The 26,243-nt window shown below is 38.8% G+C and overlaps 1 protein-coding gene across 4 annotated transcripts in view; it reads left to right on the top strand.

Moving 5' to 3' along the window:
- The window catches only part of PIK3R1 (phosphoinositide-3-kinase regulatory subunit 1), a 76,425-nt gene extending 50,479 nt beyond the window's left edge, over positions 1–25,946 (top strand). For 2 of the 4 annotated variants that reach the window (XM_054033077.1, XM_054033078.1), the window contains 12 exons: positions 160–291; positions 1,159–1,360; positions 1,532–1,611; positions 13,631–13,733; positions 14,417–14,515; positions 14,640–14,820; positions 15,298–15,423; positions 16,859–17,001; positions 17,247–17,423; positions 17,521–17,589; positions 20,751–20,921; positions 21,432–25,946. In XM_054033077.1, coding sequence (XP_053889052.1) covers positions 160–291; positions 1,159–1,360; positions 1,532–1,611; positions 13,631–13,733; positions 14,417–14,515; positions 14,640–14,820; positions 15,298–15,423; positions 16,859–17,001; positions 17,247–17,423; positions 17,521–17,589; positions 20,751–20,921; positions 21,432–21,621 — 1,673 coding nt within the window. In that variant the 3' untranslated portion in view covers positions 21,622–25,946. Of the gene's footprint in view, positions 1–159; positions 292–1,158; positions 1,361–1,531; positions 1,612–9,615; positions 10,134–11,627; positions 12,252–13,630; positions 13,734–14,416; positions 14,516–14,639; positions 14,821–15,297; positions 15,424–16,858; positions 17,002–17,246; positions 17,424–17,520; positions 17,590–20,750; positions 20,922–21,431 lie in introns of those variants that run through there. The other 2 variants (XM_054033080.1, XM_054033079.1) reach the window with 2 other exon arrangements.
- Positions 25,947–26,243: the final 297 nt, after the last annotated feature.

Below are 26,243 nucleotides of genomic sequence, written 5' to 3'. Positions count from 1 at the left end.
ATTTTAGCAAAGACTTGATTAGATGTTTTCAGAGATTTCTTACAAATTGTTCTTCATATGTCAGATTTGGGTTATCTGTTCTGGTTTGGTATGAAATGACAATTTTAAGGTCCTCAGAAATTTTTAAATTGCATATGTCTGGGTTTTTTTTTTTTTCAGATGCCTCATCAGTGGATTTTGAGCCAATTGATGTGCAGATCTTATCAGATGCTCTCAAGAGGTATCTCCTGGACCTGCCAAATTCTGTCATTCCAGCATCTGTTTACAGTGAAATGACTTCAGGAGCTCAAGGTATGAATGTGAAAATATTTCCACTCACAGGGGGAGGGGGAGGAAGGTTTATTAGGATTGTCAGTACCCAGCATGAAGGGGCTGATACTGTCTCAGCCTACATAAAATGTGCGGGAAGATTTTTGCACACCACAACAGGTGGTGCTCATAAAACAAAAATAAGTCTTTTCCTCACTTATTATACATTAGCTGGTTTTGATAAAAGCTGCTGAAATTACCTGACAATATAAATGTAAATGAAAATTGTAAGATATTACACCGCTTGATGCATTTAGTAAGTACGAATAATTGTGCATGTACTGGTTAAAAAAAATCAAGGACTTATCTGTGTGCAGAAAGAGCTAATCGTTAACCTTTTATCAGTGCTGACAAAGTAAATGTATTAGAGAACACAGTGTTCTGAGGTCCATTGGCAGTTATGGAATACAAAGTAATAATTACATGAATATAAGGTATATCTTTGGCAGTGGTCATTTCAGACAGTACAGTTGACAACTTTCAGTATGTGGGCCTAGTACTGTTGCATGTTCTACAGGCAGGACATTGTGGTTGGTAACCTTCAAAGTTAGAAAAGCACCTGTGATTCTTATCTACTGCATCTCAGAATTACCCAATCATGTGTGACGCTAAACACAAGACAGACTTCTACCAGTACGCACTGCACATACTGTGGTTTTTACCAAACGAATGTTCTGTTTCCATTTTACATTTATTCAGTTGTTTTCTTCTGTCACTTGAGTTTTTCACTTTTGAAAAAGAAGAAACAAGAATCTGGGTTCTATTGAAGGACAGAATATTTTTTCTGTAAAATTGATACTTACCAGGGAACCATTTAATGGTTTCATTTTACTTTCTATTTGCTTGCAGAAGTTCAGAGCTCGGACGAATATGCTCAGTTGCTGAAGAAACTCATCAGGTCTCCAAATATACCTCACCAGTATTGGCTCACTCTCCAATATTTGCTTAGACATTTCTTCAGACTTTGTCAAACCTCCAGCAAAAATCTCTTGAATGCAAGATCCTTAGCTGAAATTTTCAGCCCTCTGCTTTTCAAATTCCAGTTAGGAAGGTATGTGAGACATCTTAATTATCTAGTATATTGTAACCATGATATGTGGCTTTGTTATACAAAATAGTTAATAAATTCATGTATAGGAATCATGCTCATGCTGTTATCTTTGCATTACTTTTCTAAAGGCATTTATGTAAGCCTTTACATTTTTTCCATTACATTTTACAGTTCTGATAATGCTGAACACCTCGTAAAAATCCTAGAAGTTTTAATCACAAGTGAATGGAATGAGAGACAGCCTGTACCAGGTAAAAACAGTTTGGATTTTAAAAAGTAATTGGTTATGGATGATTTTTAAATAGTTCAAAAATCAGTTTGATGGCCGTTAAATGTCCATTATTATTATTTTTTTCAAATTAAGTAAGCTCATTGAACAAATGTATTAAAGTAATAAAATTATGGAAGTAAGTAGATATGCAGAAGAAGTTAATTTTTGTTTTCAAGGAACTATCCTTTACTCTGAAATCATTTTGCATTGAATAATTTGTGCAGATTTTTTCATAGCCTTAGAATTTGTATTACCTCTTACTGAACACTGTATGAAAAATCAAGAATGTGAGATACTTGAGAAGCAGTATATATTTACTTTTGCATTCCTTACTATTAAAAGCGGGCAAATTCTGAAGTCCTTTCTCAGCTCTCACTCAAGCCTTTCTAGGCATATTTCCTCAAAAGAACTGTGCCCAATGAGGACTGATTAAAGACCTCAAATTTGGACCTCTGTTTAGCTTTGTGCATTTTTCAGCCAGGTACGTGGAAAGATTTGTCTGTTAAAATCCACATTCTTATTAGTGCAGGCAGAATCAAAACTGGTTCAGGATAGCTAGTTGACACTTTTTCACTGTCTGTGCTAGCACTCAGTTCAAACAACCAAGAGCAAAGGTTAGCAAACTTTATGCAACAGATTGTATTTGAAATCAAGTGTTCCTCCTTTTCCTAGTATGGGCGAGGCAGTGTTGCTAGACTTGTGCAAAGGAAATTGTGCTGCTGTGCAGCGCGACTTTCTCAGTTAAGCAAAGCAAGCACGTGTTGATATAGAGAAGCTGAAAGCCTTGGCTTACAGTAATATTAGCAAAGGGTACTTTAAAAAAGAAATTACCACGATGAACAGAACATTTTTTAGTGTTCCTCCTTCTCTGCTTCCAAAGTACAGTAAAGAGATCACAGCAGTAAGGTTTTGCAGGATTGGGTAAGAACTGGAAGAGCTGGTACAGACTTCTCTGAGTGTTGGAACAAGGAATCTTCCAACCCCACCGTACATTGATTTGAGCGAGTGATGTTGCAACCTGACATGCAGGGTTGCAGCACCTTTATGCTGCAGGGGCACCGAGGCCAAACCAGACCCACGCTGTGACAAGAGCGGGGAGCCAGGCCCAGCCCCAATCTGCAGGGTGACTGCGCGGTGGGCTTGCTTTCCAACTTCCTCCCTGTGCCTCCCCTCAACACTGGGCCAGGATTAGGGTTGCCGTGTCAGGGCAAAGGGTGCTCTACAAGTGGTCTGTGTCCCCTCGTTAGGGCAAAGAGAAGCAGGTGAAGGATTGTGGCCTATGATTTTTGGTCTCCCCATGAATATGGGCCCTAGGCACATGCCTAATTGGCCTCTCCATTAATCCAGCCCTGGCTACTAGTAGGGTTACCATTCGTCCGGATTCCCCCGGACATGTCCGGCTTTTTCGGGTTAAAAATAGCGTCCGGGGGGAATTTGTCAGTGTCCGGACTTCCCCTCCTCCCCCCCTCCATGCAGAGCATGCGCGCGGCTTACAGAGCAGCCGGGGCTCCGACAGCCAGAGCCAGAGCCCTTCCTGCACTTTCTCCTGAAACTTGACACCACTCCCCTCCTCTCTCTCCCTCCCCCTCCCTGCACTCACAGATCACCGGCTGTTTGTCTGGAGCTCCGACCCTGCTGCCCTCCCCCGCTGTACTCTGCAGCACAGTAAGGGGGCCGGGGGTCAGAGAAGCGGCAGGGAGGTTCCGGGGGGTGGGGGTAGTCAAGAGACAGGGAGCAGGGGGGAGGGTTGAATGGGTCAGGGAGTTCGGGGGGGAGCTGTCTGGGGGTTGGGGGTGTAAGGTTTTGGGTAGTCAGGGTACAGGTGGGGGGGTCTCAGGAGGGGGCAGTTAGGGGACAAGGAACAGGGGGGTGTTTGGGAGTTCTGGGGGGGGCTGTCTGGGGGTTGGGGGTGTAAGGTTTTGGGCAGTCAGGGTACAGGTGGGGGGGGTCTCAGGAGGGGGCAGTTAGGGGACAAGAAACAGGGAGGCTTAGGTAGGGGGTGGGGTTCTGGGGGGCAGTTAGGAGCAGGGGTCCCAGGAGGGGGCAGTCAGGGGACAAGGAGTGGGGGGGAGGGTTGGGGGTTCTGAGGGGGCAGGAAGTGGGAGGGAGTGGAAGGGGCAGGGGCGGGGCTAGGACAGGACGGGGGCGGGGCTCCTCCCGTCCTCTTTTTTGATTGTTGAAATATGGTAACCCTAGCTACTAGGTTTTAACTCTGCATTTTGATAGGATTTGTTATAACAACTTCCATTCTTATCTTTATATTTCAAAGTCCATACTTGGCAAAAGGACAATCTGTGTAGTAATTACCATACTGTACATTATTCTTCTGTTAAATATAATATCTGCCCATTCATTAATATGTAGCCAAAAGATTTAGGCCAAAATTTTCAAACTTGGCAGTCTCTGGTTAGTTCCTTTCAATCCTGCTCCTGAAAACACTCTCTCTTGTGCTTAACTTTGCATGCCTGAATATTTTTCAGAAGCATATGAGTAAATCTTTGCAGGTCTAGGATCCAAATCTCTGCTTGGGCTCCTGAAAAATCGAGTCATCTGTTTAGAAGTGCAGAGTCCCCACAGCTCACTTTGAAGATTTAGGGACAGATTTTCAAAAGTGCCCAACCCCCAGCAGTTCCTTATTGTTCTCAGTTGACGCTGCATTTAAGTTCCTACATGGGAGCTGAGCGCTTATGAAAATTTGGCCCTTCATATAATTTAGGCAGCTAAAGTAGAGAATTTTGACTTGAATTGCTTTACAAACATCTTGACACTAGCTGAATTGTAATGGTTATACGTGGGGAAGGGGAATTTGCAATTTACCAAGGTAGGGGTTTACTGTTGACATCTTTATTTGACAATGCTGGCTCCCAGTGCCCTATAAACCCTAAACAATGTAAATGTTCTACCAGACAAAAGTACAATAAACTGGGGTTTATATGTGTTATATTTTGAGATGACACTTATAAAAATGCATCCATGTGCTTCTGACTGTCTCTAAGAAAGTATCTCCTTCTCTTGTATATCTTTAATTTGCTGGACATTTTTCCTCCTGGATGGAAAAGCTGTCATTTCTAGATAGTTATGATGCATTGCATCATAACTGAAGTCTAAAAATTGAACACCTTAAGCGTATGTAAAAATATGCAAAACCCACTGTCAAAGTTCATTTCTAATATCTGGTATGTTGCAGAATATTCATGTGCAATATAGTTATGAATCAGGCCTTTTAACATCTCTGGCTTGAGCTTCAACCAGGGATGTTGCAAGATGTTAAAATTAAAGAAAGATTCCTAAAAAAGTGAAAGGCAACTTTCAGCAATCTTTTTCCTGGTCATGAGCAGTTTGTGCCAACACCTAGTGAAAAGAATTTCAAAGATGAGAAATGGAAGGACTTTTTAAAAAAAAATCTTACTTTTAAAAAAGATTAAGACTTCTTCATAAAGTGATTTGGTTTTGCCTTTCTGTTTGTCTTTCTTTCCTGTTGCCTTTTAACCTGGCAAGATATACGTCCGTCTAAAATGAGTTGTGTGTGAATTTTAGTTGTGTCATGTACACGATGCAGATGTTTTAATTCAGGGGTGGGCAAACTTTTTGGCCCAAGGGCCACATTGGGGTTGCAAAACTGTATGGAGGGCTGGATAGGGAAGGCTGTGCCTCCCACAAACAGCCTGGACCCCGCCCCTATCTGCTCCTCCCACTTCCCGCCCCCTAACTGCCCCCCTCAGAACCTCACCCATCCAACCCCCCCGCTCTTTGTCCCCTAACCACGCCTTCCCGGGACCCCCTGCCTCTAACCGCCCCCCAGGACCCTACCCCCTATCCAAGCCCCTTGCTCCCAGTCCCCTGACTGCCCCGACCCCTATCCACACCCCCGCCCCCTGACAGGCCCCCCAGGACTCCCACGCTTATGCAACCCCCCCGTTCCCTGTCCCCTGACCACCACCCCCACCCTAACCTCTGCCTCATTCAACCTCCCCCTGCTCCCCTGACTGCCCTCTGGGACCCCCCGTCCCTTATCCAACCCCCCAGCCCCAGCCCCCTTACCATGCCACTCAGAGCAGCATGTCTGGCAGCCGTGCTGCCCCGCCAGAGCTAGACACGCTGCTGCTCAGCTCTGCAGGAGCGCGCCACTCTGCCGCCCAGAGCACTGCTCGCGCGGCGGTATATCTGCAGGGGAGGGGCCGGGAGCCAGCCTCCCTGGCCAGGAGCTCAAGGGCCAGGCAGGACAATCCTGCAGGCCGGATGTGGCCCGCAAGCAGTAGTTTGCCCACCTCTGTTTTAATTGCTTGGTTTTTTTTAAATACAAACTTTCTTTCTCTCCATGCAGCCATGGGAAGTACGAAAAATAGGACTTGTATATTAAATTGAGCCATGTGCAGCTTTTCATCTGTAGTTATGATGATGAGTATCCTAAGGCAAAAACAGGATTTCTCCGTCGGCCCATTTTTGATATTTTTTTAACACAATCACATAACCTTACCCTGCCAATATGTCCAGCCCAATGTCTGGTGGCTGAAATAATTATTAACCAGTTCCATTTTCTGTATTACATTGTCCCTTTCTAGTTCTGTTTAGCTATTCAGTCTTTTGACTAGAATTACCAGATTTTTTCAATTTTTTTTTTTTTTTTTTTTAACATCCAAATTTGATCAACTAAACAAAAATATAAAGGTGGTGGAGGGAGAGGGAGAGATTGCTTCTACTCTTGATTAAGGCACTGGGAATTTTGACATTGAAATGACGGTTATAGCATCATGAAAAAGGTGTGTGTTCCTTACATGTGCCATATGAAACAACAGTGCTAGGAGAAAAGCATTTTAACTATAGTGCAGTTTAAAAAATATCAAGGAGCGTGTCCTTTTACATGTACATATTTAAAGAGAGTATTTGGGAGTTGGGGCTATAAGTTCCTACAAGTATAAGAAGCCAGCTGATTTTTCAGGTCATGAAAGATGTTAGTGTAGTTGTGGCTGTGTTGGTCCCAGGATATTAGAAAGACAAGGTGGGTGAGGTAATATTTATTATGGACCAACTTCTGTTGGAGAGAGAGACAAGCTTTCAAGCTACACAGCTGAAGAGCTCTGGGTAAGCTGGAAATTTTGCCTCTGAAGTTGGTCCAATAAAAGATATTACCTCACCCACCTTGTCCCCCATCAGTGACATTGGCTTTTCTATCTAGGCTATTATCCCAGTTTATTCCAGGCTTGCAAACATTTGTGAAAGATGCCTCCTGTGACAAATGTTACAAACTTTGGTGTGAAATGTCAGATTTTACTGTTTTTATAGGGTCCAAGGTAAAAGAACATATGAGGTAATGAGACTCTCTCACAATTCTGGTTTATACACAAACTGTCACTTGCTGAAATGTTGGTTCGTGGTGTGGTCATAAATGTCAATGGCAAAGCTGAAAGACAAATTCTCTGATTTTATAGCTGTAAATGCATTAGAGAGATTTCCAGCTTAAATGTTATGAAATATACAGACTCTGTAACTGATGCTAGTTGTTTCAGGTGAGTTTAGTACAATAATAAACAGAGCAGGAAAATATATGGCTCACTCCTGTTCCCATTGAAATCAGTATCAAAGCTTCCACTGACTTCACTGGTGCAGAATCTGCCCCCTAGTTCATAACTGTATTGTAGTGTGTTGTGGTACCAAAAAAAAAAAAAAAAAAAAGTAAGACTGTTATCAGTTGTCAGCACTTTACATGCAGTGTCATAGATTTAGTCTATATGTTTCTTGTAATTCAACATTATTTTGTAAATGTTAATAGTCCTGTGAATATTGTGGCCTATGCTAAGAATGTTTTGACTTTTCACAATTATAGCTGTTGTACATTCTCTTTTTCATCCAGCAGAGGGCTCCCCTCCTAAGCTAATAAAAATCATGCGGTTTACACCTAATTTAACAAAGTCAAAATACATTGTTAACTAATCTCCAGCCTTGGCAACACAAGGTTGTTCTATTTAAATTTTGACAATATGTAGAGCTTAGGTTTCTCAATGCCTTGTAATTATTGTAAAACCACATGTACTTTATTATAACAAGTATATACCAATTAACTGTACACAACTCATCCCCATGCCCAACTATCAGTCCTGCTTCTTACATTGTATGTCTTGCATGCAAACCACTTTAAGTAGCAGCAATCGTGTAATAAGAATTAGTATGAAATCTGATCTTTCAGCAGTTGTAAAAGCTATAAACTGCACACCAGTTGAGGTGATGTAACTTGTAAAGATAAGTAAAGTCTCAGATTCAGCTGTAGTGTGCAAATGCATGTGTGTTCATATATTCATGTGGAGACACACACCTGAATCGCATGTGTGGGGATGAGGGGGAATTCATTTTTGCATGGGTCATTGGAGCCTAAACAAAAATTAGACTTAGTACCGCTTTTCCACAGTGAAATTTCAACAGTTGTGCCTTGTTTGTGTGCTAATTACAGTGCTGGTTTGGCTGTTGTTCCTCCTCCTCAGATCTCCTGAGGGAATACCATAGTGTACTGTGGCTGGTTGATGGAGGTTGTGTGATGCATGCTGTACTCCCACCTCCTTGAAAAGGGAAAGTGGCATCTCCAGCAGGTGAACGGTCTGTGCCAGCTCTAAGATCAGGACTTCTCTGATGGCTCCAAAACTCTGAGCCTTCCACAGCACTGTTTAATAAATCATACTGGCTAGATATTTTTTAAAAAATCCTATAGTAGAGTGCATATCAATTACTACCAAATGTTAGGTTTTTCTGTTCTCTCACGGTTTGATCATTAGTACAGAAAGACAGATTACCATCCAAATGAAATATGCCATGTTATTTCCAGACAAGACTGCTTCAAGGGGCAAGTAAAAATGGCTATCCTTTAGTAGGCAAAGGGAAAAAAACAACAAAAGCAAAGAACTGTTGTAGGTGAAACCACTTAATTGGAAAATTGATGTATAGGTTTTTTTCTGTGTAGTTTGGGTGTATGGGTGTATTTTTGTTTTGGGGGACAGGAGTTGGTGTTGCAGTAGCATTTTTGACAAATGTAGAGGAGCCCAAATTGATCCCAAGGAATACAGCTAATTAGGAGAAATACTAGTTATGGTGTGGTAAAGGAAACAGGAAGTCTTAAGCCCCAGCCCTTTGGAGGCCTGTTTCTCCTTTCACTAACTCCTGATCTCCTTCGGTGTAACAATTGAAGTGGTTACTTAACTGTCTTCACTACTGAAGATAAAGGAGTGAAGCCATGTAAGTGAAGGGGGAAACTGACCCTTTAATTCCCTCTCCCCTCCCTCATCAAGCATGCATACTTTACCTGACACTAAAACTTGGAAGATTGGTTTGTCCCAGTCACCTTCCTGCACCACATGCCCATGAAGCAACCTTTGTCTCACCAAGTAATGAAGAGAATATGTATCTGGTATTGGAAACCACCATGGACATAGACATGTGTCTGTCTAGTGGTTAAACTAATATTAATCTGACTGCAGTGTTGTTGTAGCCATGTTGATCCCAGGATATTAGAGAGGCAAGGTGGCTGAGGTAATGTCTTTTATTGGACCAACTTCTGTTGGTGAGAGAGACAAGCTTTCGAGCTTACACAGAGCTCTTCTTCGGGTCTGTATAAGCTTGAAAGCTTGTCTCTCTCAGCAACAGAATTTGGTCCAATAAAAGATATTACCTCCCCCACCTTGTCTTTCTGTTATTCTGACTAAACAGTTTAGAACTTCATTCTAAGGGTCTTCAATCAACACCTGTAGTTGTGGTCCTGTAAGTATGTGGGAGGTGGTGCAGGGCATGCAAACAAGCTACTTTTGCACTGGGCTGTTCTGAGAGGTACAGAACTTTACAAGGAAGCCTTTGATTCTATTTTTTTCTGAACTAACTCAGCCACTTCCTGTATTTGGCTGCTCATAGTGCTTTTCTTGACACTCGGTTACTTTAATACTGCATTGAGCAGCCTGTTACAGAGACTATTTTAAATTCACTTACAATGGTCTTCTCATTTACTTGGCGAAATGAGAAAGTTACTCCTGCATTGGCCATTTGTTAGCTGATGACAACTTTTACTTTGACTCTAGCTCCCCCCTCCCCCATCTGAAATCCCTGGCTCAGCAAATATTTGAACCTGCCCAAGTTAATCATGAAACTGAGATCTTTATCTGAGGGAGCCGGGCAAGCTACTGAGGTTTTTTCTACAGTACTAAAATCCTGTTCACTTTTTAATGATGAACCAGAAATGTGTGGATACCCGTTGCACAGCACAGAAGTTTAATTTGTTTAGAATAGAAGAGGGGGCTTGGATTTTCTGACTTCATGTTACAGCTCTTTCGAGTGGATTTTATGGAGTGTTAATTGGAAAGCACAGAGCGTCTTTTCAGAACTGTTCACCTAATTTATTCAGAGAAGTGTCCTAACAAAGGAATTTTTTGAAAAGACTTTTCTATGTGAAAGAATTGCTATCTGAACTTTTCAGGTTGTTGGATACAAGTATTACAAGGGGGAGCATTGCAATGCATAATTTACAAAGTAAGTGGTTTTGAATGTGTATGCATTTCCCCCCCAAGTCCTTATAGAAATACGGGTGTATATATTTTCAGTACTTTATTATAATTGATCACCAGTCATAACGTTCCAGGTTAAGCTGGGACAGTGGAAAATCACCTGTCTGTCTGTATCCTGCCTGTTCTGGTTTGCCATATGGTGCCACAGCAAGCTAGACTAGTTTGGGCTGAGCAGTAACCTGATTTTACAAGTTGGCTCTCTAAAATTTGGCCAATGGTAAAAGAAAAGTGGGCAGAATTTTTTTTTCCTGATAGCAGTTTTTGATGGAAGTTTAAATAAAAATCATACTAACCTCCTATTAGACTAAATGTAGCAATATATTCTTTGTAGGAAATCTCTCATAACCTACTTTAAGTAATGTACTGTGGCAACTCAACTGCTTGAGGAGTAGGTGGGCTGGCTAAACCCTCAAGTTCAATGTTTGGACTTGTGTCTGGGAGCATCTTACGTATCCTGTTACCCTCTGAAAATAGAACAAATCTTTGGTGCTTGTCTACCTAAATGGGGAAGAGAGGGAGGCTACTTCAAGAGGAGCTTAAGCATGATCATGTGTAGGCAAACCAGCATGTACAAGTATTGATTATGTTGGTACTGTATCCATCTTTTTGCATGCTAGTACTTGTCTAAAAGGATAAAACTACAACGGGATAGTTAGGGTCGGGATGTGGGTGCAATATTGAGGAGATGCAAATAATTTTGTTCATTTTAAAGTATATAACAAGTATTAGTATAATATGTGCAGATTTTAGCTATACACCGGTCAAAAGGATTTCTTAAGATGACTGAATTGCTTCAGTTACTTATATTTTTGGTATCTAGTTTTCTGCCTAGATAGAGGATAGTGAATATTAAAGCATTCATAAGTGCTATGCATAGTAGCCCACTGCTGCGTTAATAGTATTCTTTAGAGGAGGCTCAGAGAGTAATAGTCAAAAAATCTTTTTTCATATTCAGTATGGTTGAGAAGAAATACTTTTCAATAGCAGGAGGCTCCTGCTGATACAAAGTCAGATGTATAAATAAGAAAATGACAATGGCTCCGGCTTTCAGAAAATAACTAGCATGGTAAATAATGAAAGCGGGCCAGAGAAACAATGGGAAAAGGCAGACTAAATCATGTATTCTGACTGACAGGCTCTGTATGTTCAGAAGAGTCATTTTTCAAGATTTTGCTTAGTTTGGTTCACTGCCCTGGTTTAAAAAAAAAAATCATTAACATCTTTAGTATGAGATTGCAATATTTTATTTCTAGCTTTCAAAATTAAAGTGAAAATGTTTAACAATTGTATTGCACTACAGAATGATAAGGAAACAAGACACTTGATATTATATAGAATGTATCAGGGCATTGGGACCATTTAAAAGTTGAAAACTCGGCACTGCTTAGAAGTGCAATTTCTGTTTATTACATATTTGGAGTGCATGATTCCCCCCCCCCCTTTTTTTTTAATATGTAAAGTAGGTACAAAAGGCTTAAAAAGGATCTTGAATGGTCATCTTTAGGTAACTTAGTGGGCTATTGAAACTGAGAAGTTACCTGCCTATCTGTAAACACAGATCCACTATATGTATTTAAAAAAAAAAAAAAAAAGCTACGTGCTGCAGCATATCAGCCTTTGTCAACCTGCCAGCAGTGGAATGTACCATGCTGCAAAGAGTCAGAAAAATAAAATGGAAAAATCAGCATAAGGAGAACATACTCAGTCTGTTTGTGTATAACATCGTTCATATATTGCAATTCTGTTTAAATGTAGAGTCTTTCTGAAACTGAAATTGTTTTAAGATTAGTGTAGAACAAAATGATGAAACAGGAGTGGTCTGGTGACATTATTTTGACATGATTGGCTGAGGATTATGATGTAATAGGTTACAGTGCAGCCCCTTATAGGTTTTAAAATGAATTCCAAGACACCATTACAAAGAGAGCCTGATTCTTTTTTCTTATAACTGAGCTTTACTCAGTGAAACTCATACAAATGTACAACACTGTTTGGAATATGGAAGAACTGGATATAGAATATCCCAAGACAGATATAAATTGTGGCACAGACTTGATGTTTTACATAGAAATGGATCCACCAGGTAATACTGCAGTCTTATTGTAAAAGCCTAGTTCATTTTGGTCTTTATGATAGCTGCTGCAAAATCCTCATTAGATGTTTAGGATTTACTTACTTTGTCATTGATGCAAATTATTTTATTTTTTTCATAAATTGGAATTAAAATGTGGTTTTAATGAATAGAAGTAGCAATTAGAATCATAGCCTGTAGAAAAGAATTGAATTGAATTCAGGTGTTTCAGTTTTGATTGTATTTTCTCATATGTAGTCTTAGTCCTGTTTAATATATACTAAAAATGTTGCATCATTTTTATTTTTATTTTTGCTATTTCTGCTCTATATTATGACTGACAAGAGATCTTATAAATACACTTATATTTCCTGATACAGTGATTACACATCAGTATGCTGGATTGTCTTGGGGAAAACATTTTAAAATCTAACAATAACTTAATTCCTCACTTCGTATCATTTAGTCATTTGATATTGGAATTGTTATACTATCCTGACCCACTTTTTATTATTATAAAAACATTGTCTTTTGCAGTCAAGCATATTATACAAACAATCATATACAGAATGTAAAATTTACTATAGAACGCAAAACCTTGTTTCATTTTTAATGCTGATTCCAATGTTGTCCTCCTAGCTAGTAAGACAGAAATGCTGCAGTATCTTTTTTGGCACCCAGTGGTGTACGTATGCAGCTTTGACATTGAGAAAAGGGGATGTGGTTTTTAATCAGACTTGGCATTTGGAACACAATTTATCCTGTCAAATACTAAGATTAACACTAGGGATATTTGGGTCACAGATGGGTTCCTGAAAGTGGTTTTTAGCAGATCATTGTATAAAATGCTGAGGATCAGAGAAACTCAATTCCTCCCCCCTAAAACATACAGTATTGCTGTGGTTTTGCTGTTTTTATTACCCACAGCAGCTCTTGTACAAGAAAGGAGCAAAATTCCTCTTGGATAATTAAATGGGAGGAAAAATAAAAATGAAGCTTGACATGTTTTATTATTTGTAATGATCTCAAGATAGACATTTGTTGTAGGAGGTGGACTAAGGTGAAAACAAACTTCAGTTTAAACATTTTGCCCAAAAATGCTTTTTTGGGGGTTGTGTTTTGCTTGAAATTTATTCTTCAGTAACTAACATACATCTTTTGGTATAGTACATCCTTATGGTGTAATTACGTTTGTTGCCAGTAAAATATCTTGATTTATTTGGTATCTTTCAAAGATTGCCAATAACAGAAACAGTGTGTTTTGCAATCATTTTAGCTTTGCTTTGACATAACGATTGTTGTAAATCATAGCACAAATTAAAATTTTGAGGCATGTACTATTTAATTTGCAGCTAGGCTACAAACAACTTTTTTTCCCCCCTCCTCTGCAGCACTGCCTCCTAAACCACCAAAACCTAATACTGTAATTAACAACGGTATGAATAACAACATGTCTTTACAAGATGCTGAATGGTATTGGGGAGATATCTCAAGGTAAGAGAGAAAAAGGCATGTATGTATTTGCTATATTCTCTTTGTATTCTACTTAACTACAGAAGAATGATTGTAGTATTAAGAACCATTTTCAGAACATTTTCCAACACAAACATACCATAGATGGTTTTGTTGCAAAGATGACTAAAAAGTGACTGACAGTCAGTTAGAATGCAATATGTCCAAAAATATAATTCTTTGTAAGTTCTATTATTTTAAGACCTCTATATGAAACACTAGCATGAAAGGACAACCCTGAGAACCATCATTTTCCCCCCTTCTTGCATCCAAGACCAGAACTCTGAGGCACAATACTGTTGTGTTAATAAACCAGACTAAAAAATGTTGTATATAAGCAACATTTTTAACCTTACTATATATAGGTACAGTAGGGTGTCACTGGATGCTCCAATTGTGCAGGCTTGTATGAACAAGTAGGAAGAACTTTGCATAAATATAAATCTGTTCCAGCAGTGGGAGGGTATTGGGTACAGCATTTTTATATTCCATTTTTTCACCAGTAGAACTATTAAATGAATGTAATGTTCTTAGGGAGATAGAGAAGGCTGATGGAAAAAGGCAAAGATGTATTTCTGTTTTAAGAAAGATAGAGGGAGAAATGACAGATTACATTGAGGAAATGAGTAAGAGGTAGTCATTGGTTACTTTTGCTTTCATTTTAGGGAAGAAGTAAATGAGAAGCTTCGTGACACTGCTGATGGTACCTTTTTGGTACGAGATGCTTCTACCAAAATGCATGGAGACTACACACTTACACTAAGGTAAAATACTCGGCTAGATTCTGATATTGGAATATATTTTTACAGAGCTGCATTTAAAAATGCTACTTTCTTTTGGCAAGAGCATCTGAAGTATGGCTGACTGTTTTCCAAACTTTATTTACAGGAAAGGGGGAAATAACAAATTAATCAAAATATTTCACCGAGATGGGAAGTACGGCTTTTCCGACCCATTAACTTTCAACTCTGTGGTTGAGCTAATAAACCACTACCGGAATGAGTCTCTAGCCCAGTATAATCCTAAACTGGATGTAAAATTACTTTATCCAGTATCCAAGTACCAGCAGGTAACATTTTTTATTCTCTTTTTATTCTGCTTTTGTACCGAAAAGTTATTAGCATGTAGAGCCATTCAATATGGAGAAACTCACTTCAATTAATATTTGAGATAAGAATAAACTGGATCTAAGACTTAAAAAAAAAGCAACTTTACATATTGTACATCAGATAATACAAACTTTAAATACTGTAGGTAGCTCAGTAAGAAATAAACTTACCAGGTTAAATATGACAATTTTAATGATGAAATATATCATTTTCAGCATCATGCTGACAGTGCAAAATTGTCTTTTTTGCTTAATTCCATTTCAAATGTGCATATTATATGCATTCAGTACATCTCTTCTCCATATTGTAAGAGAAATGTCAAGTTATATTGTATTTCTTTTCAATGGTCACTTTTTTCGTAACCAATTTTATTATGAAAATTTGTACTGTGTAACTGTTTTTTTACTGGATATAGTTTCTTCTGCTTATCCTCCCAGGATCAAGTTGTGAAAGAGGACAGTATTGAAGCAGTGGGAAAGAAATTACATGAATATAACACTCAGTTCCAAGAAAAGAGTCGAGAATATGACAGACTCTATGAAGATTACACCAGAACATCTCAGGTGAGTTATCTTTGAAGCAGGACTAGTAGAGTGCGGGACTTCTTGTTTGGTTTTAAGAGGACACTGATATAAATCGCTAATGTTAACTTTGAGATACTTTTTTTCTTTTCTTCTTTTAAAAGACAAAAGTTGCTTGATGTGAGAGTTCAGTAAGTTGGAATCGTTTACTCATGTTTGAGCCGTTACCCTCTGCACAATATAACCATAGGTTGGTACCCATTCTTGCAAACACACAGTATGAGGAACTCCTACTGGTTTGGCAGCAGCTCTGCATACTGACCATTTGTAGGGTCTGGATCCCCATGCCTTGAAGGCACGAATTAAAACTACCACAATACCTTAGAATTTCTTTCGAGAGAAAAGTATCATGTGCAAAATGTATGGAGCATGGGTATGACAACTAGACACAGTGCAGGAATGAATAGCAACCCACCTCTCTCATATTTACTAGTAATTTACAGAGCCTGGGAATGCCAAGGGAGTGGCACTATTTTATAGTTGCAGAATGAATACTGTGCCTTCTGGAATCTGCAAGAAACATACCTAAAAGATGGTAATTTTGAAGCATACTGGAGGTGTGGGTGAAAACCCAAGAAATCACTCAGATCAGCTGAGTATTTCAAGAGTCCCAACTATATCTGTAGGGGTACAAAGGGTGAAGTGAGGGCAGTGTTGAAAGGCTCCCATTGCAAAAATAAAACTAATATATAAAACAAATGTAGTAGATAATTCTATGTATGGTCATTGCCTTTCTTGGAAAGCAGCATCCCTGTAGATGACAGAACAAGGAGTAACGGTCTCAAGTTGCAGTGGGGGAGGTTTAGGTTGGATATTAGGAAAAACTTTTTCACTAGGAGGGTGGTGAAGCACTGGAATGGGTTACCTAGGGAGGTGGTGGAATCTCCTTCCTTAGAGGTTTTTAAGGTCAGGCTTGACAAAGCCCTGTCTGGGATGATTTAGTTGGGAATTGGTCCTGCTTTGAGCAGGAGGTTGGACTAGATGACCTCCTGAGGTCCCTTCCAACCTTGATATTTGGGGAGAGGGATAGCTCAGTGGTTTGAGCATTGGCCTGCTAAACCCAGGGTTGTGAGTTCAATCCTTGAGGGGGCCACTTAGGGATCTAGGGCAAAATCAGTACTTGGTCCTGCTCGTGAAGGCAGGGGGCTGGACTCAATGACCTTTCAAGGTCCCTTCCAGTTCTAGGAGATGGGATATCTCCATTAATTTATTTATAATTTATATTCTATGATTCTAAGTTGTACAAAGCTTGCTTTTCAGATATTGGATGAGTCCACAAACAATACACATGTTGCTTCAGGGATATTAAAGTACAATCATTTTGCTACAAGATAGCTTAAACCTTTCCAGAGATATAGGCCAATAAATCATCCCTTCAATTTTATAGGGACTATAATGATGATTACTTTATTTTCAGGAAATTCAAATGAAAAGAACGGCTATTGAAGCGTTTAATGAAACAATAAAAATATTTGAAGAGCAGTGCCAGACACAAGAAAGATACAGCAAAGAGTATATTGAAAAGTTTAAACGGGAAGGAAATGAAAAAGAAATACAAAGGTTGGTACCAATGCTTATCTATTTAAAATGTGTGTGATTTAGACAAAGTAAAAAAAATACAAAGTCCATACATGAGAAGGAACATCAAGGGAATAAATCTGAAATGCAGTGGGTGACAGCTTGCAAATTTTGCAACTGAATCTTGAAAAATAAATCTGGTCTTAGCTGTTAACAAGTGAAAATAGGAAACCTGGATTATGTACCAGGATCTAACAAAGTATAACAAACCTAATTCTTCTTTTCAGAATAATGCACAACTATGAGAAGTTGAAGTCTCGAATAAGTGAAATTGTGGACAGCAGACGTAGACTAGAAGAGGATTTAAAGAAGCAAGCAGCTGAATATAGAGAGATTGACAAACGTATGAACAGCATTAAACCAGACCTTATACAGCTGAGAAAGACAAGAGACCAGTACTTGATGTAAGTACATGTATGAATTATGAAGAATTGTTTTCCCATAATGTCCAAATTTTGCCAATTAAAAAAATGTATAAACCTGTTTTTAATTATTTTCCAGGTGGTTGACTCAAAAAGGTGTTCGGCAAAAGAAGTTAAATGAATGGCTGGGCAATGAAAATACAGACGAGTAAGTATTTAAGGAATTGAATATTCCTGAAATCAAATAATTCTACACAGTAATGAGTTTAAGCATGTTTAGTTCAATGACTCTAGGAAGACACACTGTGCTATGCCAGAGAATCTGAGCATATCTGATACTGGTTTGGACCTGACAATCTGTTTTACTGAGAATATTAGCAAGGGCACCAGTCTTATCCTTTGTTCTTCTATAAATACCTAAGAGACGTGTCTGATCAGGTGACTATAATGAGGAATTGGAATCTAGGATTCTGGGTTTGGCTCTTGACTCCATCACTGACCTCTTAAGAGACTTGAATTTAAACTCTAACCTTGCTGCTCCTGTCAGTAAAATGGGGATCATATGATATAAATACCTCAGAGGGGTATTATGTAGCTGAATTAATATTTATAAAACACTCTCTGAGAAATTCTGATGACAGACTCTTTACAAGTGCAAAGTATTGGTGGTGGTATAGTATCAACCATCACCAGAAATGGACAGAATGGAATAGCTCATCCAGAGCGTGGATCTGCTCTGCCTTTATATTCCATTTTATGACTTTTCTGAGTGGAGGCAGGTATTGTTCTGTCATTAAAGCAAATGAGTTGGGTACAGGTTTTTAACTTGCTTTGGCCACTGGATCATCACCACACATAGATCATGGGTGAAAAGTGCTGATCATGTAACTGTTGAGTATTCCAGGCTATGTGAAGTGGCTATAGTGATGGATTTTAGTTTCCCTTTAAAACCAAATCTAACCAACAGAAGAATGCAAAAAGTAACTTCATGAATCAATAGTTTTAAAAAAAAAAATAAAACCTGAATGTGAGAAGGGGTGTCAGTGGAATACATATCATGTTAACATTATCACCCTGTGTTGCTTCCTGTCCTTAACTTCTACACTGCCTTTCTTGGTCAAAGGTAGCAGCAGCATGGTCAGTGGTATGTTTTTCTATGGTTCCACTCTAGCTTTGTCCAAAATAGTGGTTTGGCTTTTCTTAGTTGTCTTCTATTGCTATAGAACTGGTGCAGCTCCACTAGGATTGGCAGTCATAGAAGTATTGGATAGACAGGGCACAGACATTTTTACAACCATGTTGTTTAACCTTTCAGAGCACAGGTAGAAGATAAGGTGGTAAAAATGTAGGCAGCCAGTCTCCATTGGCCCTCCCATCATTGTTATGACAAGAATTCTGTCATACCATACACCAAAGTGCACATAAATAATTGGTTAAACAACCACAAACAAAGTAACTATGAATGGAATGGTGTCAGATTGAAAGGAGATCTCAAGTGGGTTTCCATGGGGATCTGTTCTGGGTGTTTTTTAACATCTTTATTAATGACCTGGATGTAGGGATAGAGAGCAAAATGAAATTCAATAAAGACAATAAAGTGCTACAAATCACTGGAGGTGATAGTACCACTCTACTTAGTGCTGGTTAGGCTCCGTTGGAGTACTGTGTCCAATTTTGGTCACTGCTGTATAGAAGGGGTGTGGCGAAACTGGGAAGGATCCAGAGACAAGCAACAAAGATGATCAGAGGGATGGAATGCAAGCCATATGAGCAAAGGCTGAAGGAACTGGTATGTTCAGTTTGGAAAAGAGGAGATTAAGGGGGGGAACATATTAGAGGTCTTCAAATACTTGAAAGGCTGCCATAAAAAAAAATAGAGAAAAATTTTGCTCTCTTGCCACAGAGGGGAGGACAAGAGACAATGGTCTCAAACTACAGCATAGCAGATTTAGATTAAATCTCAGGAAATACTTCCTAACTGTAAGAAGAGTAGGACAATGGAATAAGCTGCCTAGGGTAATTGTGGAAGCTCCATCACTGGAGGTTTTCAAGGACAGACTGGATAGCCATCTGTCTTGGATGATTTAGACACAACTAGTCCTGCATCTTGGCAGGGGGGTTAGACTAGATGACCCTTGCAGTTCCTTCTAATCCTGTGGTTCTATGATTTTATTCTTAACGCTAGAACCAATTGGAGATTTCTCCAAAATAAGGCTAGTGCAGACAAGGCCACAGTTTGGGAACATAGGATCCAAATATTAAATGAAACATTGAAAAAATAGCTTTTTTTTATTTTGTTTCTTTCCTTGTTAATGAGCCATCTGATTTCTGCCTAAATTTATGCTGACACCATTCAGATTGTTTTCTGAAGTTATAATATAGCCAAAATAAACATTGAAAATGAGCATAAACAGACAACTGGGATCCCTGTCTAGGAGATGGCTGGAGTTAGAGTGGTAGAAATACAAATGAGGACAATGGGGTGTGGCAGGATAAGGAAGGTAGATGGTGTTCATTAGTGAGAGAAACCAGAATCTTCCAAAGAAACTGAATTCCAACAGTGGACACTGATGTTTGTAGCACAGATTGAGGCTAACTAGAATCAAGGAATTGGGGATGAATGAGAAGCCGTATTTATTCAGTGCTTGAAGGCATGGGGAGGGAAGAGCCTCTATTCTGTACCTTTCTTAGAACCCCCCATTTGCAGCAGAGAGGAGAGAGAAGTCTATTATTCTGCCCTTTCCATACACCTTTTATATTTTTTGGGTCTCTTTCCCAAAATTAATAATTCAGTTGCCTGTCTCTGCTGTTGCACTTAACTTTCCCAAACAGCAGCATGAAATTGACATGATTCCTGACCATTTCACTGCTGACCACAGAGTTCTGACCATCAGCAATGAAATTGACCCAGAGTGCTGTTCAGTTTGCTGGGCCTGCTGTTTGCCAAAATTAGGAGCAGCAGCAGAAGCACTGAAGCGCTGTCTGAAGACTCAGGAAGATAACACTGCCTCCATTTATATTTCTTTCATATTTACAAGGGTATCTGCACAGTAGTGCTAGAAATAATGTTTTTATTTTTACATGAAAACTTAAAGTCAGAAGAATTATATGGCTTGGACCCCTGTACTCACCTTCCTGCTAGTGGGTTTTTCAAGTCTTGCTGCCTGTACCTAGTTTCTTCACTGTAACACTACTGAATGTGGCTTGCTGGTGTAGGCATATGATTCTTGCTTTGGGTGTGAGAGATCCTGAGTTCAAAAAATCTTGGACAAGCCCTTGTAAAGTCTGTGTTTGAAGGCTGGACTTGATGACTTCTTGAGGTCCTGCGAGTGTTACATTTCTATGATTATTCTTTTCATATTTGTACAGCCAATACTCTATGGTGGAAGATGATGAGGATTTGCCCCATCATGATGAGCGAACGTGGAATGTGGGAAATATCAACAGAAGCCAAGCTGAAAATCTGCTGCGGGGAAAACGGGATGGAACGTTCCTTGTTCGGGAGAGCAGCAAACAGGGCTGCTACGCCTGCTCTGTTGTGTATGTATCCTGATTTTTTGCATTGTTTGTAAAGCATAGGGGTGACAATGAGGTCAAAAAAAATTGTTGCTAGTAAGTTTACCTGGCTGATGAGCAGATATCCTGTTAGGGCCTGATCCCATTGACTTCAGCAGGCTTGGGACTGGGCTGTTAGGCATAGGATCATCTACCCTCATTGCTGCTCCTCTCCCTCCTGCAAAGTTCAGCCCTGGGAAGTTCCCACAGATGGACCTTAGAGCGAAGATGGAGAATGACAGCATAGAACTACTGGCTGTCAATCCACTAAGTTCTTTGTACCTTCTGCCTATCAAAACAGTGTGTAAAGCATGACGCACTGAGAATTTGGTTAGATTTAAGATGAATGGAATTATTCCAATGTAGCATACTGTCATTTTGTATATTTACCAACATTTATATGTTCACTGTCAATTCACTATTCTCTAGCCTGCTTTTTAAAATGTAAACTGCTTTCTTGACCAATTAAAAACCTTTCTATTTTTTTCCCTTTAGGGTGGATGGAGAAGTAAAGCACTGTGTCATAAACAAAACCCCTACTGGGTATGGATTTGCAGAGCCATATAACTTGTACAGCTCTCTTAAAGAACTGGTGCTACATTACCAACACACATCACTCGTGCAGCACAATGACTCTCTCAATGTCACACTAGCCTACCCAGTATATGCACAGCAGAGGCGATGAAGACCTTAATACTCTGTTTTAAAACAAAAAAATCAACAACACTGAGGCCTCTGGAGAGAGAAGGTTCCTTTCAGCCTGATTTGTGAATTTCAGCTGCAGTATCAAAGCTGTCCGTCTTCAGATGGGACTAGAGCTTTCTTGACAACTGCAGTGGGAGAGATCACAGTATTAAGCTGTGAATGTATGTTTCTAATCTAAAGTGCTTTTTTATTGAGAAAAGAAAAACACAACAAGAGAGGGAAATGCTATACCTATCTCCCTGCAGGAACATAGAGGCCTTTAACCATGGTGCTTGTTTACGATCTCTTTGAAGCTTTACCAGCTAGAATGTGGGATTCTGCAGACCCAAGGGGCAACAGGTCTGTGTAATTCTGTTAATGGAATTTCTCAGTCATGGCGAGGTTCAGATTTGGTGTTGCTGTACTCAGTGGATCCGGGCACAGAGCATTGTGGATTTTCGTTTCCTGATGAATGATATGTAGCAGAATGGCACTTTCACTTATAAGGGACACTTTAAAAAGACTTCGGTTACAGTATGTTGTTCAGAGGAAATGATGTAGTAGCAAAGTGCCAGGAAGTGTTTTGTTTAGATGTTTAAAATCCCGTGTTAAGAACATATTTAAGACTGAAGAGAATGGGACTTTCAATGGCATATGGTATATAAAAATGTACATAGTGGATGACTAACTATCATCAATGGAAACTATCAATACCAAACTGCTTCTATTTTCTCTTTTCTGTTTGCTGAAAGCTGAATCCTTAGACAGTGCTATGCAATACTGAATTTTCTTTTGGTTATATTTCTTTTTCAAGTATACCGACAGGATAAGCTTTTTTTCTGTTTTTTGTTGCCTGAAAATGTTTTTCCTGAGTATTATTTTTTGTTAATATTCATTTTATTGTTCGGGATTTTTTGTTTTGTTGTGTTTTTTTAAGAAATGTACAGGATGCCAGTAAAAGTTGGCTTCAGAATTAAAACTATGAATATTTTACAGTTTTCCTTGTATAGAAGGTTAAAAAGGTTGGTTTTTTTATTTTTTTTTATTTTTTTTTTTTTTTGGACTAAATATTTTGTTGGGCAGTGCCTGATAAGCTTCAAAGCTGCTTTATTCAATAAAAATATATGAGCATTACAAAGTATCACTGAGTCTAACAATATTGTTTCAAGGATACCTTTAGAATACGGTACCACGCTATATTTGCTTCTTAAAGCCTTTTGAACTTCTGTCCCGATTGTCTTTGTATTTGGAAGAAAAAAAATGTGCATCCTCTTCTGAGTGTTACTATGGAAGAACAAATGAAAAACTGGGTACTATAGTAGTCAGTTTGGATTTCAAGCTCAATCCACATAGTAAATCCATCATAAAAAGTAAATCCAGCATCTTGACCTACCATAGTAGACTTTGTCAGCATGTCAAGATACCTTTCATTTCATATGAAGGAACAGAGGGGTAGCCATGTTAGTCTGGATCTGTAAAAAGCAACTAAGAGTCCTGTGGCACCTTTTAGACTAACAGACGTATAGGATATGTCTGTTAGTCTATAAGGTGCCACACGACTCTTTGTTGCATATGAAGGAAGATTCTCTAAAATGTTTGTTTTTTGTATTAGTAGAAAAAGACCCCCAAGTTTGTTCTGAACAATAGAGTACAAGATAAAGTAAATTCAGATGGGAAAACCTTGCTTTTTTAACATTACGATTTTTTGTTATTTTCACAAACTTATTTACTGAAAGGTAATGTCATCTAAAACAACAAATTTAAAATTCCAGGTACCAAAGAGTTACAGGATTTCTATTCGTTAAAGAAACAAAGGATGTCAGTGTCCCACTTACCAAAATTGTAAAGGGTTATTCACTGTGGGTTTCTGACATGGTTATCCACTCACAACATTGGATAAATTCATGCTGCTACTTCGCTTTTTATGGATTAATAGGGCAATGATGTCTGAGAGGAATCTTGAAGATTTTTAGTCCAGGTGAGATATTAATTTGTTTTTCTTTGAACTACAAGTGGAACGCCCTTTATTGTTAAAGGGAGTTAGTTGCATGCACAATGGTGGAAATAAATCCCATTGAGTTCTCTGATTATTGCCCCCCTTTCAAGAATGTACATCTTTTAAAATGAAGTATTAAGTACTTATTTAGAAATCTTTACCTTTTAGAAATACTGTTAGGCAATTAGTTTGTCACCTGTGGTTTATTTCTACATTACCTCTTCATTTCTGATGTTGTGAGGTTTTTGTTTTTATTTGGTTTTTGTTTTTTTAACCTGTTGACTTTGCTTTTCTGTGGAATGTATTTTATCTTACCAGAACCTAATCTTTCACATATCAGGGAGCAAAGCTCAACCATCATTAATGTCTCAGGACAATTAAAATTTCAAAATCATTCTGAATTTTTTTCCAGTTGTACAAGCCTACAGTTCATCTCTCCTTCCCAGGCAGACTTCTCAGAGTGAGACAATCTGAATTTGTTTTTTGTAATGCCTTTCCTTTACTTCACCAATTATTCTGCTTTAAATGTCATTCAACAGAGCTCAAAATTCAAATCCATCCAGTATACAGCAGTTAAGCAACCTTCATAGTATGTCAAAATATCCTTGTAAGGATAAACAAAAATTAAAAATGTTAAACATGTTGGAGGAAAAGTATTGCATTTATTTTCTTTAGGCAAAATGTATATAGCCTGGATTGATGTGTCCCTTAAAACACTTTTCAGGAAAGGAGGTAGTGATTAGACATTTGGGACCTGACTTTCCTCTCATGTCCACAGAAGTCAGTGGGCCTAGTTCTCAGCTGGGATACATTGGGTTGGTCCATTGCCTTCAGTGGTGCTAGGCCGATTTACACTACCTGAGGATCTGTGCTTACGGTGGAGAAAAACTAGTATATGTGAGAATCAGGCCCAGTCTTCTCTTGCACAAACAAGGACAAACAAGCACAAAGCTGAGAAGATTTTTTCATTAAGGCATCTTAAGGTGAAATTTAGCCTGCACAAGGTCTATGCACTACTTAAGGATCATTTAAACCCTCAAAATAGGGCTTTAGTTGGTTTGATGTGGTGCCTAGTCCATGCGTGGACTCTGCAAAGTGAGGTGTACAGTACTGCAGCTTTGCCAAACACCTTTTTTAATTGTTGAGGTTTATGTCCTTCATATATTGTATGATCCACTCACTTTGGTTGAACTAAACCAGCTTTAATATACCTGGAAACTCAAACTTCATATGAACATGAAACAAAGATAGGTTGATATAACAGAAGAAACATGGTGCTTTTAATGTCATTTCAGCGGTAATTTTCCCATCTAATATGATTAAAGTTTTTGAATACTTAAGTCTCTGAGTTGCCGCAGTACTTTTTACAAGGCTGCTGAAAGGTAGATGTACATGTGACCACAAGAAAAGTGAGAGCAAATTATTGTTTCTTTAAACTGAAGCTTGGATTTGGGGGGCGGGTGTGTGTGAATGGATCATAATCTAGGTGCATCTTTCACCAAACACAGTCATTTTGCTCAGTCAAGCACATGCTGTCACTCATTCCTTTGTTTAAAAATACACACATACACACACAACTTTTTAGGTGAAAGTTGTTTCCAAATAAAGTGAGAAGATTGTGTAGTTCTGTTTTTAAAAATAACTCATCCGGATGGTTCACTTATCTATCAAAAAATCTGTAAAGCCAAATCTTCTGTTTAATGCCAGCTGTTCTGTAGAAAAGGAGTGACTTTGTCTTGTAATTGGCAATGAACCATAATGCTTGGGAAATCCTTCTGATGCTTCTGGTTGGGAAAACTTCTGCCGGTTATAACACAGTGCTTTTGCTATGCATGGTATTCAGTTGGGAAAGTGAATCCTGATATTATTTTTCTTCAGGGTCACTTTAGAAATGGGCAGCTCAATGCACAATGCCTCCCATGGGACAAGATTCCAAAATGCAACATTCTGTACAAAAAAAAATATGAAATATTACTATCATAGAAGGCTAAACTGGACTGGTGTGTGAGTTGATAGTTACATTGCACTTGTCCCTATGAGACTGCATTAGCTGCCCAAGATGCTGCTATTTTTTGTATTCTTGTTTTAAAAAATAAAGCTCTGTTCTGTTAAATGTCTTTAAAACATTAAAATTACTTTGTTAAAAAATGGTCTTGGAGGAGATGGAAGGTAGGATGGGTTGTAAATTGCCTTTACAAGGCAATAATAAAAATGTGCCTCCTTGAAATTTTGTTCAAGCTATAGATTTGATGGAGCTGTGTCTTGTTTTTAAGTTGCTTTAAAAATTGTACTAGGTCTTCAAACAGAATAAAGATTGTTTTGAAACTGCATTTTATTTGTCGAGGCCTCACTAAGGAATTTTTGAGAAGTTAATTCAACAAGTTACATCACTGACTCCTACGGTGTGCTTGTTCCCCACTTTATAGAGGAGAATTGAAAGTGCATATTGGTGAAGGGAACTAGTTAGCTTATGATTTATACTCATTCTTAGTTATTCTTCTAACATAGTGAAGTGACAATAGCTACTGAAGAGCTCTGAAGTAGTATCGTGCATATAATGACACCAAAAATTGTAGTTATCTTAGATCAGTGACACTGCAAAATCAATGTAAGGTTCATGAGTTATA

This window comes from Malaclemys terrapin, chromosome 6 (genome assembly GCF_027887155.1).
Source record: "Malaclemys terrapin pileata isolate rMalTer1 chromosome 6, rMalTer1.hap1, whole genome shotgun sequence".
In the NCBI taxonomy this organism is placed as follows: domain Eukaryota; kingdom Metazoa; phylum Chordata; order Testudines; family Emydidae; genus Malaclemys; species Malaclemys terrapin.
This window is presented reverse-complemented; position numbering and strand designations above follow the sequence as displayed.